At 38.9% G+C, this 13,112-nt stretch overlaps 1 protein-coding gene across 1 annotated transcript; it reads left to right on the top strand.

Annotated features, from left to right (window-relative positions):
* Positions 1 to 2,450: 2,450 nt before the first annotated feature.
* On the top strand, positions 2,451 to 9,550 carry LOC146976754 (major histocompatibility complex class I-related protein 1-like). Its single transcript, XM_085794283.1, has 7 exons — positions 2,451 to 2,499; positions 5,369 to 5,614; positions 5,882 to 6,145; positions 6,994 to 7,304; positions 9,061 to 9,160; positions 9,304 to 9,321; positions 9,486 to 9,550. The coding sequence occupies exons 1-7, from the start codon at positions 2,451 to 2,453 to the stop codon at positions 9,548 to 9,550; spliced, it is 1,053 nt and encodes a 350-aa protein (XP_085650409.1).
* Positions 9,551 to 13,112: the final 3,562 nt, after the last annotated feature.

Genomic DNA, 13,112 nt, shown 5'->3' on the forward strand with positions numbered 1-13,112 from the left:
GTTACACGCGGGCCAGAGCATGCGCTGGGTCTCGGTGCGGCTACAGTCGAGCTCGCGGTCCGTTTATGTGAACGCGGCTCCAGCTGCTCGGTGTGCGCCACAGCGGTGGTGCGCGTTTAGACCATAGTAGGCTACATCCATGATGGTTTGAAGCAGAGAAAAAACAAACGTGTGTAAAAACAAAACGGAGCTGAAAAATGAAACAATAAGTCAGTTTTGCCCCAGTCTGTGGAAACAGCCTAAAGTGAATGAATGACAGCAACAGTTGTATCATTGAACTACTGGAAGATAAAAGTAATGACTACATGACTTTCCGTTTGTGTTGGGGCATATTTACCACTTTAACTCTGTTTTTACTTCATTGTTAAACCACAGTAGGGCTTAGTTTGATGAGAAACAGTTATTTATTTATTTATTAAATAAAGTAGCCAATTTAGAAGCACATGTTTTTTTCTTCTAATTAAATCGTGGTATTGTGTAAGTATCGAGAATCGTGGAAATTTACTAGTATTGGTATCGGTATATAAGAAAGCTCCAGCCTCGATGGCGAGACGGCAGGCTGTTTGCAGGCTAGGATATGTTCTTTTTTATTTATTATGGGGATCAATACCTGACATTGTCCTGGGCCAGTGGTTAGAATGGTGGGGCCAGCGATCTTCAAAATTTCCTTTATTGTCTACCCCTGACCCAGCCTTCGAAACGTGTACCACACGTTTAACGTTTGTTGCAAAATGTCCCAATTAAAATCTGTAATAATAATAATAATAATAATGCAGAGAAAAATAACTTTTGGTAATAGTACCGGCAAGAATTTAAAACTACTTTCACCCCTGGGTTTCCTACAATGTTTCCACCCAAAGGCAAATACTTTATGGTCTAAGGATTATGCATCAGCCTACACACAGATAAAGTGGTAACATTAGTGTGTTCAGTTTTCTTTCTGCTGGATTATATTTAAAATACGTCCATATATCTTCTGGTCGAGTGACGGCAGGTGTGTTGAGCAGAATGTGCGCTGCATGCCAGGTGGTGGGCGTGGCCACACAAGGATGGGATGCAGCAGCGTTGCAGATACTTTTTAGGTTTTAACTGACAGATTACATGCACAATAAGCAGAAATGTCATGCATTTTGAATGTCTGACCATCCACCTGTCAACACTTTGTCTGATTGTTTTTGTCCCATAGGAAATGCATTGGAACAGTCCTCTAACTCCTAAACTCTTGCTCCTACTTTGAATCTCAAATGCTTCCACATACTTTCACCTACAGGCTTCATTAAACTCTTAAATTGTTCACAAACTTTTACAGTGTTGAACTTCTATACAGCTTTTTCATAACTTCTACCATTATTGAGATAAAGCCTTTCAAAGCACATCAGCTTTTCTGACCAATTTCACACTTTTCAATGAGTGTGTATGGCGTCGCTCAGGGCTGAGTGACATCATCATTAGAGCACAAGAGAGCCAAAAAGGCAAGTGAAACGTTCCTCTTTAAATTATCCCTGAAGCCACAAATGACACTCTACACTCATGATTCTGGCCACAGTTTGTAGCCACACTTGTCCTCTGGCTCAAAATGTCGTCAACAAAGCACAGAGACATAAATATTTTTTAAATGCAGCCAAGGAGCTCTCTGCTCCCATAAATCATCTCATTGTTGACGGTGTAAATCCTTAAATGAGTAATTATTGCTATAGTCCAGTGATAAGGTGACCGCTTGCCAATTAACCCCAAAGGGCATCTTTCCTACCATCTCTATCTTTCTTGGTTTAGCTCCACACTTGATTCAATTTTCACAGCTATTCAGCTATCATCGGACAGTTTTTGTTTATGAAACTCTTGATTTCAGGTTCTCTGTGGTTGAGAGGTTAGCTTGCTGGGTTTCCAGTCATGAAATCCAGGGTTTGATTCCTGTCTCAGCCATACAACGCACCTGTTTCCAACAAGTATCTATAAACTGATGGAATGAGTGAGTTCATTATCATCACAAAGAAAAAGTGAAGATAAGTTTGAGCTTGATACTCAACATTTTTGACACTGACCTTGTTGCTGTGAATTAAAAACAGAAACAAGTCAATCAGGTTTTTGTTCATAAGAGAAACGGTTACACACACAGTTCAAATCCAGTCAAGAACAGAAAAAAGAAAGTCTTTTGATAACTGAAACATTAAGTAGGCTACTGTCAGGAAAACTATTTTGCTGCTGAAAACCTAAATTTTTATCAGTGTTTGATAAATGTTCTATAAATCAAGTGGATCATCTTCGGGTGAGAACTAGGATCGTGTTTCTCTTTTACATGTGATTTGGACTTTGGCAGCAAAGAAGCTGAGACAGAGTTAAGTAGCCTACTTAACGCCCACAGGAAGTCCCTCACAGGTGCCATGAGCATGCAGAAAGTGGAAACCAACTGATTCTGGCCAGTCCAGTTGAGCTCCGTCTGTCAGAGCAACATGGAGAAGCTCCTGGTTCTGCTGCTCCTCTGCTACGTAGCAACCGCAGGTAACATTATTACATTTATTTATATATATTTCAATTCGATTTGTTGGCAAGACCATATAAGGAGATCTTTCTAAGCCCAAGACACGTGTTCACTAATTTTACAGTGTTTCAACTGTGTCACAATGGAAGAGAAATACAGGACCTAATGAATGAATGAATGAATGAATTTTATTTTCGAACATCTATAAAAAAACATGTATGTAACTATTGTACATACAAAAGAAAGAAAAAGAGAAATTAAAAAAATACAATAAAATAAAGAGCTAAGACATAACAAAACACTGCACATTTTGAGTGGGAAGGTATATTGAGGTATAGTTATTGTGTGCAAATGTTTATGGCTGGTTCGTGTGCAATAATAAGTCAGGGTGCGGTTGTGTAATACCTGCAGTGCTTGAGTGAGACCGGCAATAGAAACGTGAATATGGATAGAATATTTAGTTGCTATAATATGTGGATAACATACCATGTCGTACTTTAATTTTACTTTTACTTTAATCCGATGCGCTATTTAATGCAATACACCTGGCACTTTAAACTGAGTGCACTTTAAGGCACCGTGCAATACAACTTGGTACCCATGTACTTTAGCACCTGTCACTTTGGCCCAGCACTTTTGCACCTTGCACTTTATTTATCTCTCAAACTGTCCAGGTTCCATTACTGGCCTGATTATCTGACCTGTTTTTTATCTTGTTGTCTGCTTTGTCATGTCGCGTATATAACTGTGTTCTCCTGTCACTGTACTGTTTTTATGTTCTGGGACTCCGGATGGAAATTAGCATTGTTGCTATAATCCGGCACATTTACATGTTGTTATATGTTCATTGATGTGCACTGTCCCATCCAAATAAACTAATAAAGTAAAGGAAAAAGTACAATACTTTTAAATACTACTAAATGCAGACAGAAACACAGTAGTACAGTAGATGCAAAATAATATATTTGAAAATACAAACAAAAGAAAAAACTGGTATAAAACCTTAAAAAGGTGTCCAGCAGCCCAACAAAAGGTCATGGGGGAAAAATCCCAGAAGGTAGGCTACCAAAAGGGAACATGAAATGGTGTTGAAAAGGCTGAGAAGAAGCTCATCATTGACCACTAAAGGGTGGTTCTGCCTAGCAACAAGAACCAGTTTGGACTGGTTTGCCAGCCGCAGAAAAGAAGAGAGGACTAAAGGTGTTTCTGGCAGTCTTTAGTTATTTTTGGGGTTTTTGTTTTTCGGGGTTCCAGGTCTAGTTTCTCAGTTTAAGAGGGATATGTGTGTCCATACTGTATGTCCTGTAAGTAGATTTCAGTTTGATGATTATTACTGAGGAGTTTTGAAAATTTCCCATGAACCTCCTTGCGCACGGTGAAATTCTTTCAAGAACGAAAGTCAGAGGTTGGAAGACGATCAGATACCGTCGTAGTTCGTGTGCAAACTTGATTGCATGCACAAACACATGTTACTGATCTAAGGCCCACAGAGGATTGTTTCTCTCAAATGGGCATAATAGTATGCACAATCTGTTTTCTATTAATTAAGTATACTTAAGACATAATTGGATTGACATAATCAAAATACTAATTTGGTATTACGGCTAAGATAATTTTCTATTCATTTATATATTTACCTTTTCAAGCTGGACATCAACCATTTTGCTGATGCTAAGATCCATCAATGAGTATGAGCCATACTTATAGGGTGAAGTCAGGTAATATGGGACATATAAGGTCTGAGGCCTTTTGCAATCAAATTATTACCAGCCAATCACAAAAAACGATTTTGAATTGTTGCCATAACACCTCTTGACAGAAAACAATGAATTTGATCAATTGTTGGTAACCAGAAAGTTGTTTCTGAAGAAACTTTGAAGGAGGAATTTCATTTTTGCAAATACACGTTTCTTTTTTTGTCAACTAGCATTTTTAGCACTGTCCCATAGCCTATTACCAAAGCGTGTTTGGTAATATGGGACAAAAGATTCAGCTATATTGGGACACTTTATAAACTGTTAGTTGTTGCAATAAAATCATGATTTAAGCAGTTATGGTGAACAATCCTGTTGTTAGTGCTGTTGTTGGTATTTTTGTATACTTTTTTAAACATTGCTACACATTTTTTGCCTCACACAGTTACAATAATCTCTCGGCTAATATAAACTAGCCAAGGTTAACAATGTGAATAGGGCATTTGCAGCAGGTCAGAAACCGAGGCTGAGGTTCATTGCCAGGAATGTGCCAAAATCAACTTTTGAGAGGATTGATCATTGATTGTTTGCACTGTATTTATCAATTATTATTATCTTCTATGTTTAAGGGAGTTTATAGGTCTGTAGTTTCTAAACAATCATAATTTCACCACAGAAATATTGAAGAGATCTGTGATAAATGATACAAACATCAATGGAGTGAGTAACCACCTTTTTTGATGGTGGAGAGGAGAGATGCTGGAGAGATGTCGTTTATACACCATAGTCTACAAACCGAAGAAAACATCTTTTCATCTCTTCAGATCCAAGCAAAAATCATGGAGTAAACAGATAGAGCGCTGTGATTGGTCAACACAAACGGTGTTCCAGACTCAGAAAGTTCCTATGGCTCGTTTCTAGACCCACCTACAGAGCAAAGAGATCTGCTGCCGCTAGGGGGCAGAGAGATTTATAGGCTAACAGGGAAACACAGGAACAGAGGTTAAATACATGAGGGAACGAGACAGTTGAGACACATTTGGGAGCACACATGAAGACAAGACAAGGAACACAGGGTCATGGCAATAACAAAGCCTTATAAATAAGGCCTAGCCTATATAAATGTTTTCTTGTGTCTTTTTTGAGTAATTCAAAAAATTGAATAAATTCAACTTGAATCCTCTTTGTCTTGCAGGCAAACACTCACTGAGGTTGGAGGTCTTCTTCTCCTCTGGACACACGAACACCCCTGACTTCATGAAATCAGATTACCTTGATGATGTTCAGGTGTCGTACTATGACAGCAGCATGAAAAGACATGAGTCCAGACAGGACTCGTTGAGAAAATTAAAGGAAAGGATTTATGGGGAACCTCAGACATGGGAGGAGATGGCCAGACGTGTCACAGACCGTTTGAAGCAGCAGTTAAACCAAACTGAAGGTATGTTACTGATGACATGTTTACTACCTGATTTATTGGTTTATTTCTATTTTTTGTACTTTAATAGAGCAGAATAAGAAGTAGTATAATAGTATTTCTGATAGTTATTGTTATCATCAATCATTTGTGATCAGAACCTGGTTCGGTTGTCCATCTTACTCAACTGCTGTGCAGACTGTAAAGGCCAGATGAGTTGCAGTGGAATTGCAAATCAATGTGTGATGATGAATGACACTTTATCTCTTTGTCTCACTGTCTCTGTCTCAGGTTTTCACATTTTCCAGCAGCATCTTGGCTGTGAGTTTGACAATGAGACTCAAGAGACTGGTGGTTTCTTTAAATGGGGTTATAATGGAGACGACTTCCTCACATTAGACCCGCAGAATGTGACGTGGATCGCTGCAGTCCCCCAGGCTGAAACCCTTAAACAGGAGTGGGATGGAAAATTAGACAGAGGGTGGCGGCATTTTGTCGACGTCTGTGCTCACTTACTGAAGGAATATTTGGAATATGCAGGTGGTTCTCTAACAGGTAGATCATTAATTTAATGTGTCGAATATGATGCATCTACTGATTATTAACAATAACTGATATGAAGAGTGAAGCTCCAAGAGACAAATGAACAGAAAAATATCACTTTGTCTGGACTTTTCAAAAGTGTTCATTTTTATATTTATTTTATCCAGGATTGTAACCTATCAACCTTTACTCATAAATAGATTTATAAAAGTCAGATGTGTTTTACAGTATGAAATCATCAGTACCAACTGTAACCATCATTCCTCCTTATTCTTCTATTCCACTACATTACTCAGGGAAAGGTTGTACCAGGCATTTTATTTATCATTGTTTGATACCGTATAATTAAAGGTAGAGTCCGTAAATTGGTTCGTTACAGTTTCAAACACAACATTTAAACTGAGCCCCTCCTCTCGGGCTCAACTGTGTAGCCTCCTGCCCCAGACAGCAGCAGCAGCAGCAGCTGTCAGGACTGCAAAGAAAAGGAAATACTGGCCGCCACCATCAACAGGAGCCTTGAATATGGTGGCCAACGAGGGCAAACATGCCACAATAGTCAAAAAAGCTGCAAATAATCTACAGAAATATGCAGCAATGGCCTAACTCTGCAAATACAGAAATGATGGAAAACCAAAAACAGACAAACACATGAAACAAATGCAACAGTAAAACCTTGCAACCGAGAAATTCTGCAATCACAGGAACGCAGCAGGACCAAAACCATGCATTCATGAGTAGAGGCCCATAGGTGATGATCAAGCAGGATTTCTATTAAATTAGTCTATATTTCATCAACATGAAGGAAACAGTTACAGTCCTGATGATGATGTTGTTTATGTCTTGTTTTTAAAATCCTCCAGTCCGTCCCTCAGTGTCTCTCCTCCAGAAGACCCCCTCCTCTCCAGTCAGCTGCCTCGCTACAGGTTTCTTCCCTCACAGAGCTGTGATGTTCTGGACCAGAGATGGAGAGGAGCTTCATGAGGAGGTGGACCAAGGAGAGATCCTCCCCAACCACGATGAAACCTTCCAGATGACTGTTGACCTGGACGTCTCATCGGTCAAAGCTGAAGACTGGAGGAGCTACGACTGTGTGTTTCAGCTCTCTGGACTGAAGGACGACATCGTCACCAGACTGGACAAAGCTCACATCAGGACCAACATGGGAACAGTTGTAATCAGAAATGATCAAGGTGATAAACAACATTTTAATTTGGCTTTTTCTCCCACATCCAAATAATCTACAACAAATATCACATTACACAAAAAAAGAGGAGACGTCAAAGAAAACCATGTGTTTAGCTCTTTAGTTTCATTAGAGCCAAGAAAATCCTGCACATTTGTTGTGTCTCTTCCTGGTCTGCAGCGCCTCACGGTGGTGAAAAGCTCAAAGTGCAGAGAGTGAGAAGACACACTGCAAAAACTCAAAATCTTACCAAGAATATTCGTCTTATTTCTAGTCAAAACAAATCTCATTCTACTTAAAATAAGACTCATCACATAAAAAGTAGCTTGTTTTTAGACACTTTTTACTTCTTTCAAGCAGATTTTCACTTGAAATAAGTAGAAAAATCTGATAGTGGAGCAAGTTTTTCTTTCTTATTACAAACACAAAGAACTGTCTTTCACTGGCAGATTTTTCTACTTATTTCAAGTGAAAATCTGTTTCATACAAGTGAAAATGATCTAAAAACAAGTTAATTTTTAGGTGATGAGTCTTATTTTAAGTGAAAAGAGATTAGCTTTGACTAGAAATTAGACATTCTGACAAGAAAAAGGACAAATATTCTTGGAAAGATGTTGAGTGCACTGACAATCTGCACAACTTCATCTCACTGTTTAATTCATTTTTCTGTCAGAAAAGGTTTGAGGTTATAAGTGGACGAATGTGACACATGATGAACACACGAGTCTCTGCTCTGACCTGCTTCACCTGCACATTGTGTGATGATGGTTTTGTTTCATTGTGTTTTGTTGAACAGAGAAGTCCAGTGACACGACCATCGCTGAGACCAACATGGGTAAGAGGAAGAGTGACATCAGCAGTTCCTGAATGTGATCTCATGTCTGTGGTTTGTTGGATATTTTAGTCTTTTTTCTACAGATGAGCTGAGAATTCATCTTCAACAACAGTTGTGAACATAGAGACAATGGTTTAAAAGCTGACCAGCTCATCTCTTGGTTAATAAACCTCATCAACTAAGTGCAGCATGTGGTGTTTAAGAGAAAAGCACAGCAAATGTTAAACTAAGGTTAAAAGTTGTGTCACGTTAGACACAGCACCTGCTGTCTAATGTCAAACCGATTTAACATTTAAAAGCCAGACTGGATATGTGTTGTACTGTAGATATCTGTAATTCAGTTTTGCCTCTCGTCAAAAAGAACATTTCAGATCCACAACTACGTTCTTCCTGGGACAGATGACGTCACTGTAACCATTCATGTGTATGGGGTTTGTCATTACAGATATCTACAGTTCAGTTGCAGATATCCACTATGTGAATTACAGATATCTGTAACTGAATTACCACTAGTACTAATTCCAGTTTGAGATATCTACAACTTGATTCTGACTAGTCATAATTCCAGTTCTAGATATCTTTAATTCACCTCAATTACAGATATATACATGTCCCTTTTCAGATATCTGTAATTATGTTTTGACTAGGAGAAATTACGTTGTAGATATCTGTAACTGGAATTAGTACTAGTGGTAATTCAGTCACAGATATCTGTAATTCACATAGTGGATATCTACAACTTTCCCACAGTCTGACGACACGACACAGCAGGGCAGCACTGTGCACAAACTAGAGATGGTTGACAATAACCTGCTGCCTCCACAAGGGGGCAGTAGATTACCAGCTGAATGGAAACAGACCTGTTTATCTGTACTGGTCTTAATATGGGATGTTTTCTATTCACCAGAGAAGCCCAGTAACACCACCGTCCCCATCATCTCTGCTCTGAATCCTCTCGCTGCCGTCTTCATCACTGTCGCTGCATTCCTGGTGTATAAACACAAGAAAGGTGAGAGAGAAAAGTAGACCGACCATCTGATTCAATGACTCTCGCTAAAGTTAGATTTTAGTGTTTGAGGTTACATTTTTATCCAGATTTTATAACTGAAACAAGCTCATTTCCAACTGATCTGTCTTTTCTCTTGTTTTCAGCCAAAGACCGTCCATCCCGTAAGTACAACTGATTTTATTCTGTTTCAAATGATCTCATGGATTAATTATGATTTTTGAATCATCTTGTTGATTGTTCATTTCCTACATTTGCTGTTTCTAAACGTTGGTTAAATGGACTTTTTCCACAGTTTGACACAAACAGTGTGTTTCTGATCTTACAGCTCCTGAAAACAGCTGTGAACTCTCTGAGCGTCTGAATCCAGAAACCTCACGGGCAAACGTTTGATCAGTGACCTCACATGGGATCATGGAATAAGTCAACACTTTGACATGTGTCACATTATCCAGCTAAAAGAGTCTCAGAGCAGTTTGATTCATTTCTTTTAATCAGGATTTTATCATTCATCTGTGTTGATTCATTGTACCTGACCGTTTTACAGTGACTCCATAAAATCACATGCAGACACTCAATACAGTGTTACGGTATGTTTCTGTTTTTATCTATGAAGACACAAATCTCAAAGAGAAACTTTAATATATAGAAACTTTGATTCATGATCAAACACAAAACAAATGTTTAGAGAAGAACGGCCACCGCACACTGATACGACTCTATGCTGATACAATTTATTGTGTGAACAACGCGTTTCGCTTTGCTACAAGTGAAACACGTCTATCTATCTATCTATCTATCTATCTATCTATCTATCTATCTATCTATCTATCTATCTATCTATCTATCTATCTATCTATCTATCTATCTATCTATCTATCTATCTATCTATCTATCTATCTATCGCAGAAGTAAGCGATCCGGTGGTTTTGGCTAATGCTGCGTTCCAGGCAGGCTTTTGAAACCGTAAGTTACAGCTTCAAGTCACAACTTACGACTTTGTAGCGTTCGAGCCACTCGTGTTTCTCCGACCTGTTTTACCTGTGAAAGTCACTATAACGGCCACTCGTAACTTCTGACCCGTGAACTCGTACCAGATCGAACTGGTACCACTTCACGGTCGGAAAAACACCAGTTACGAGTTGCCTTGAACGCACCATAACAGTCCTCGTCCCTACGTCACCACATTCAGGCGCATCCCTTGGCTGCACACACAGAGAGGACTGCCCCTTTATGCCGTTCTCTCTCCTCATTGGATAAAAACTGTAGGATACGATAAATGTTTTCTCCTGGGCTCAGAGCAGAGCAGAGTGACTGACAGACCCGTGTTTCAGACCAAACACTCTATAGAAGTGATTGCTGTCGGAAGATACAACTATTTAAGACTTAGATTAACACAAAAATATCACTTACTTCTGCTTTAACTATGACAAATGTTGAAATATCTTCAATTTTTAATTTACACTCAACCACCATGTTCCCATGAACTGATGTCTCATAAATTCATCTTTATGACGGCCAGTCGGCCTGATGGGTTTTGATCTATTTACAGTAAATTATGATGGAGTTTTGACAGATATTTTTTTTTGTATGTTTTTATTTTGCACAAGGTGTGTTGATGCATTTCCCTTAACCATGTGACTCATCATGTGACCCTCAGGGGAATCAATCAATCAATTTGTTTATTTCGGGCATGTCAATTTAAATCATCATCATCACACTTCATCATCTTCGTTCAAATAATACAATACAATGGAAGTGTCGTTACTCTCTTATTCCAGTGCTCTAATCACGTGGCCGAAAGGGAAAAGCGGGAGAAGCAAAAGCTTATCTAGTCCCGCCCCCATTACCCACAGAATAAGAATATTTGTCATACATACATATCTTTTTGTTTTTTTCTTCTTTTCGTATTATTCTATATATATATATTTTTTTTTTTTACATTTTGATATAACATACTTTTACTTATGACATTTGACATGACATGTTGGCAGCAGGTAGTATACAGAGCTGAGGTTTAGCTCTAGACAGTACATACAGATTACGTGTGTGTTTGCACATGTGTCCATATTTGTCCGTCATGAGTGAACAACAGTCTCATCTTGTAGCCTGACATGTCACAAAGTCACAGAGTGGTCCAATCAACAGAGAGCAAAGTCCAGTGTACTTATTATTTGTTGGGATGGTGTGGAGTAAGAGAAGGTTTAAAAATGGGGCGTCTGATTTGTATGAGTTAGTCTGAAGAAGAGCAATGCGCTCGAAACGTTACTATTGTTGATGTGCTAATAAATCTGCACATAAGGGAGCTGATGTGTGCGGTCTCCTTTTTTACCTTTCCTGTCCACATTTGTGTTTGAGGCCAGCACCTTTAAAACTGGATGTGCGCGACCTTGTCTACTCATAAATTCATCATCAAATCAAGCTTTTATTTTACTGTAAAGGGTGCATGAGTTTATAAATCTGCAGCAGTGCAGAGATAACTAACGGCTGAGGAAAGTTTTGGAAAGAAAACCGTCACTGCTGACAACAGAAGACTCCAACAAGACGAAAAACACTGGAGTGAAGTAAAACCTGAAAATGTGAAGGAATGGATGTGCTGTTTGTTATCAGTGTGTGTGTCTGTGATAATCCTCTGGATGATGAGGAAACACTGATATCTCCACCAGCTGCCTCAGTTTTAGTATAAAATGAGTTAGTACACTTTAATAAAGTACTTTTTGCTAAGTTATCATGTGCTTGTACTGTGATGTTGTTGTCATGTGGCTGTTTTGTGCTACCATGTGTTTCCTGTGTTGTGTGTGTTTGTATGGTGATTCAGTCTACACAGTCTGCACTTCTGCCCACAATGAATTTCCCTCTGGGACAATAAAGTATCTTATCTTATCTTATCTTATCTTATCTCACAGTCTGACGAGCAGCAGCAGCAGCAGCAGCTCAGGTGTCCACGCTGCTCACTGAGTCCCTGAACGCCTCGTCATCCACATCAGTGAGGTTAATGTGTGATTTTCCCTTCTCCTCATTAGAGTCTGAGTCACGACAGAGAAACTGGTACACACACTGCAAAAACTCTAAATCTTTCCAAGAATATTTGTCTTATTTCTTGTCAAAATGTCTCATTTCTAATCTCTTTCCACTTTAAATAAGACTAATAAGATAATTTTCACTTGTTTCAAACTAATTTTCACTTGAAATAGGCTAAGTAGAAAAATCAAGTTTTGAAAGCAAGTTTTTTGTGCTTGTAATAAGGAAGAAAAACTTGCTCCACTATCAGATTTTTCTACTTATTTCAGGTGAAAATCTGCTTGAAAGAAGTAAAAAGTGTCTAAAAACAAGCTACTTTTTGTATGTATATGTATAAATATACTATTTTTTAGGTATAACGAGATTTGTTTTGACTAGAAATGACATTTTGAGACAAATATTCTTGGTGAGATGTTGAGTTTTTGCAGTGGAGTGACTCTGAGTCATCGCTGTAAAGAGAGAAAGAGACTGGGTTGGGGGGGGGGGTTCTGGTCTTTACTGGAAACTATCTAAGAAAATACCTAAAAACAGATGTAAACCCATTGAAACCAGCTTGGACAGTGAACGTTATGTTGTGCAGTTTTTCATGGTGTTGTGACATTTTTAAGGCGGTATTGGGAGATAATCGATGCATCTGTGGATAAACCTCTACACTCAGAAGTGAAATGTCAGACAGTGAGTGTGTTTCTGTTGAGAGGCAGCAGAGCAGAGCAGAGCGAGGGAAGTGCTGCTCAGAGATCAGACTGATGATAACGTATCATCAGCAGCATCAGCAGCATCAGACCGATAAGGAGTCGAGTGTCGAGTGTCGAGGCCGGAGCTCAAACACGGTGAAGTCAACACAACACAGTGTTCATGGATGAGTCTGTTTAATAAAGACACTAAAACATCCTCAAAATGTCTGTTTTTAACTCCAATATTCTGTCCTGATGAA

Source organism: Trachurus japonicus, chromosome 12 (genome assembly GCF_045865225.1).
Source record: "Trachurus japonicus isolate A0001 chromosome 12, Traja_1.0".
In the NCBI taxonomy this organism is placed as follows: Eukaryota; Metazoa; Chordata; class Actinopteri; order Carangiformes; family Carangidae; genus Trachurus; species Trachurus japonicus.

Excerpts from the sequence above, each read along its gene's own strand:
- LOC146976754 (XM_085794283.1), top strand. The coding sequence starts at position 2,451 with ATGGAGAAGCTCCTGGTTCTGCTGCTCCTCTGCTACGTAGCAACCGCA. Across the intron at positions 5,615-5,881 it reads GCAGTTAAACCAAACTGAAG|GTTTTCACATTTTCCAGCAG; the intron begins GTATGTTACTGA and ends TCTCTGTCTCAG. Across the intron at positions 6,146-6,993 it reads TGCAGGTGGTTCTCTAACAG|TCCGTCCCTCAGTGTCTCTC; the intron begins GTAGATCATTAA and ends AAAATCCTCCAG.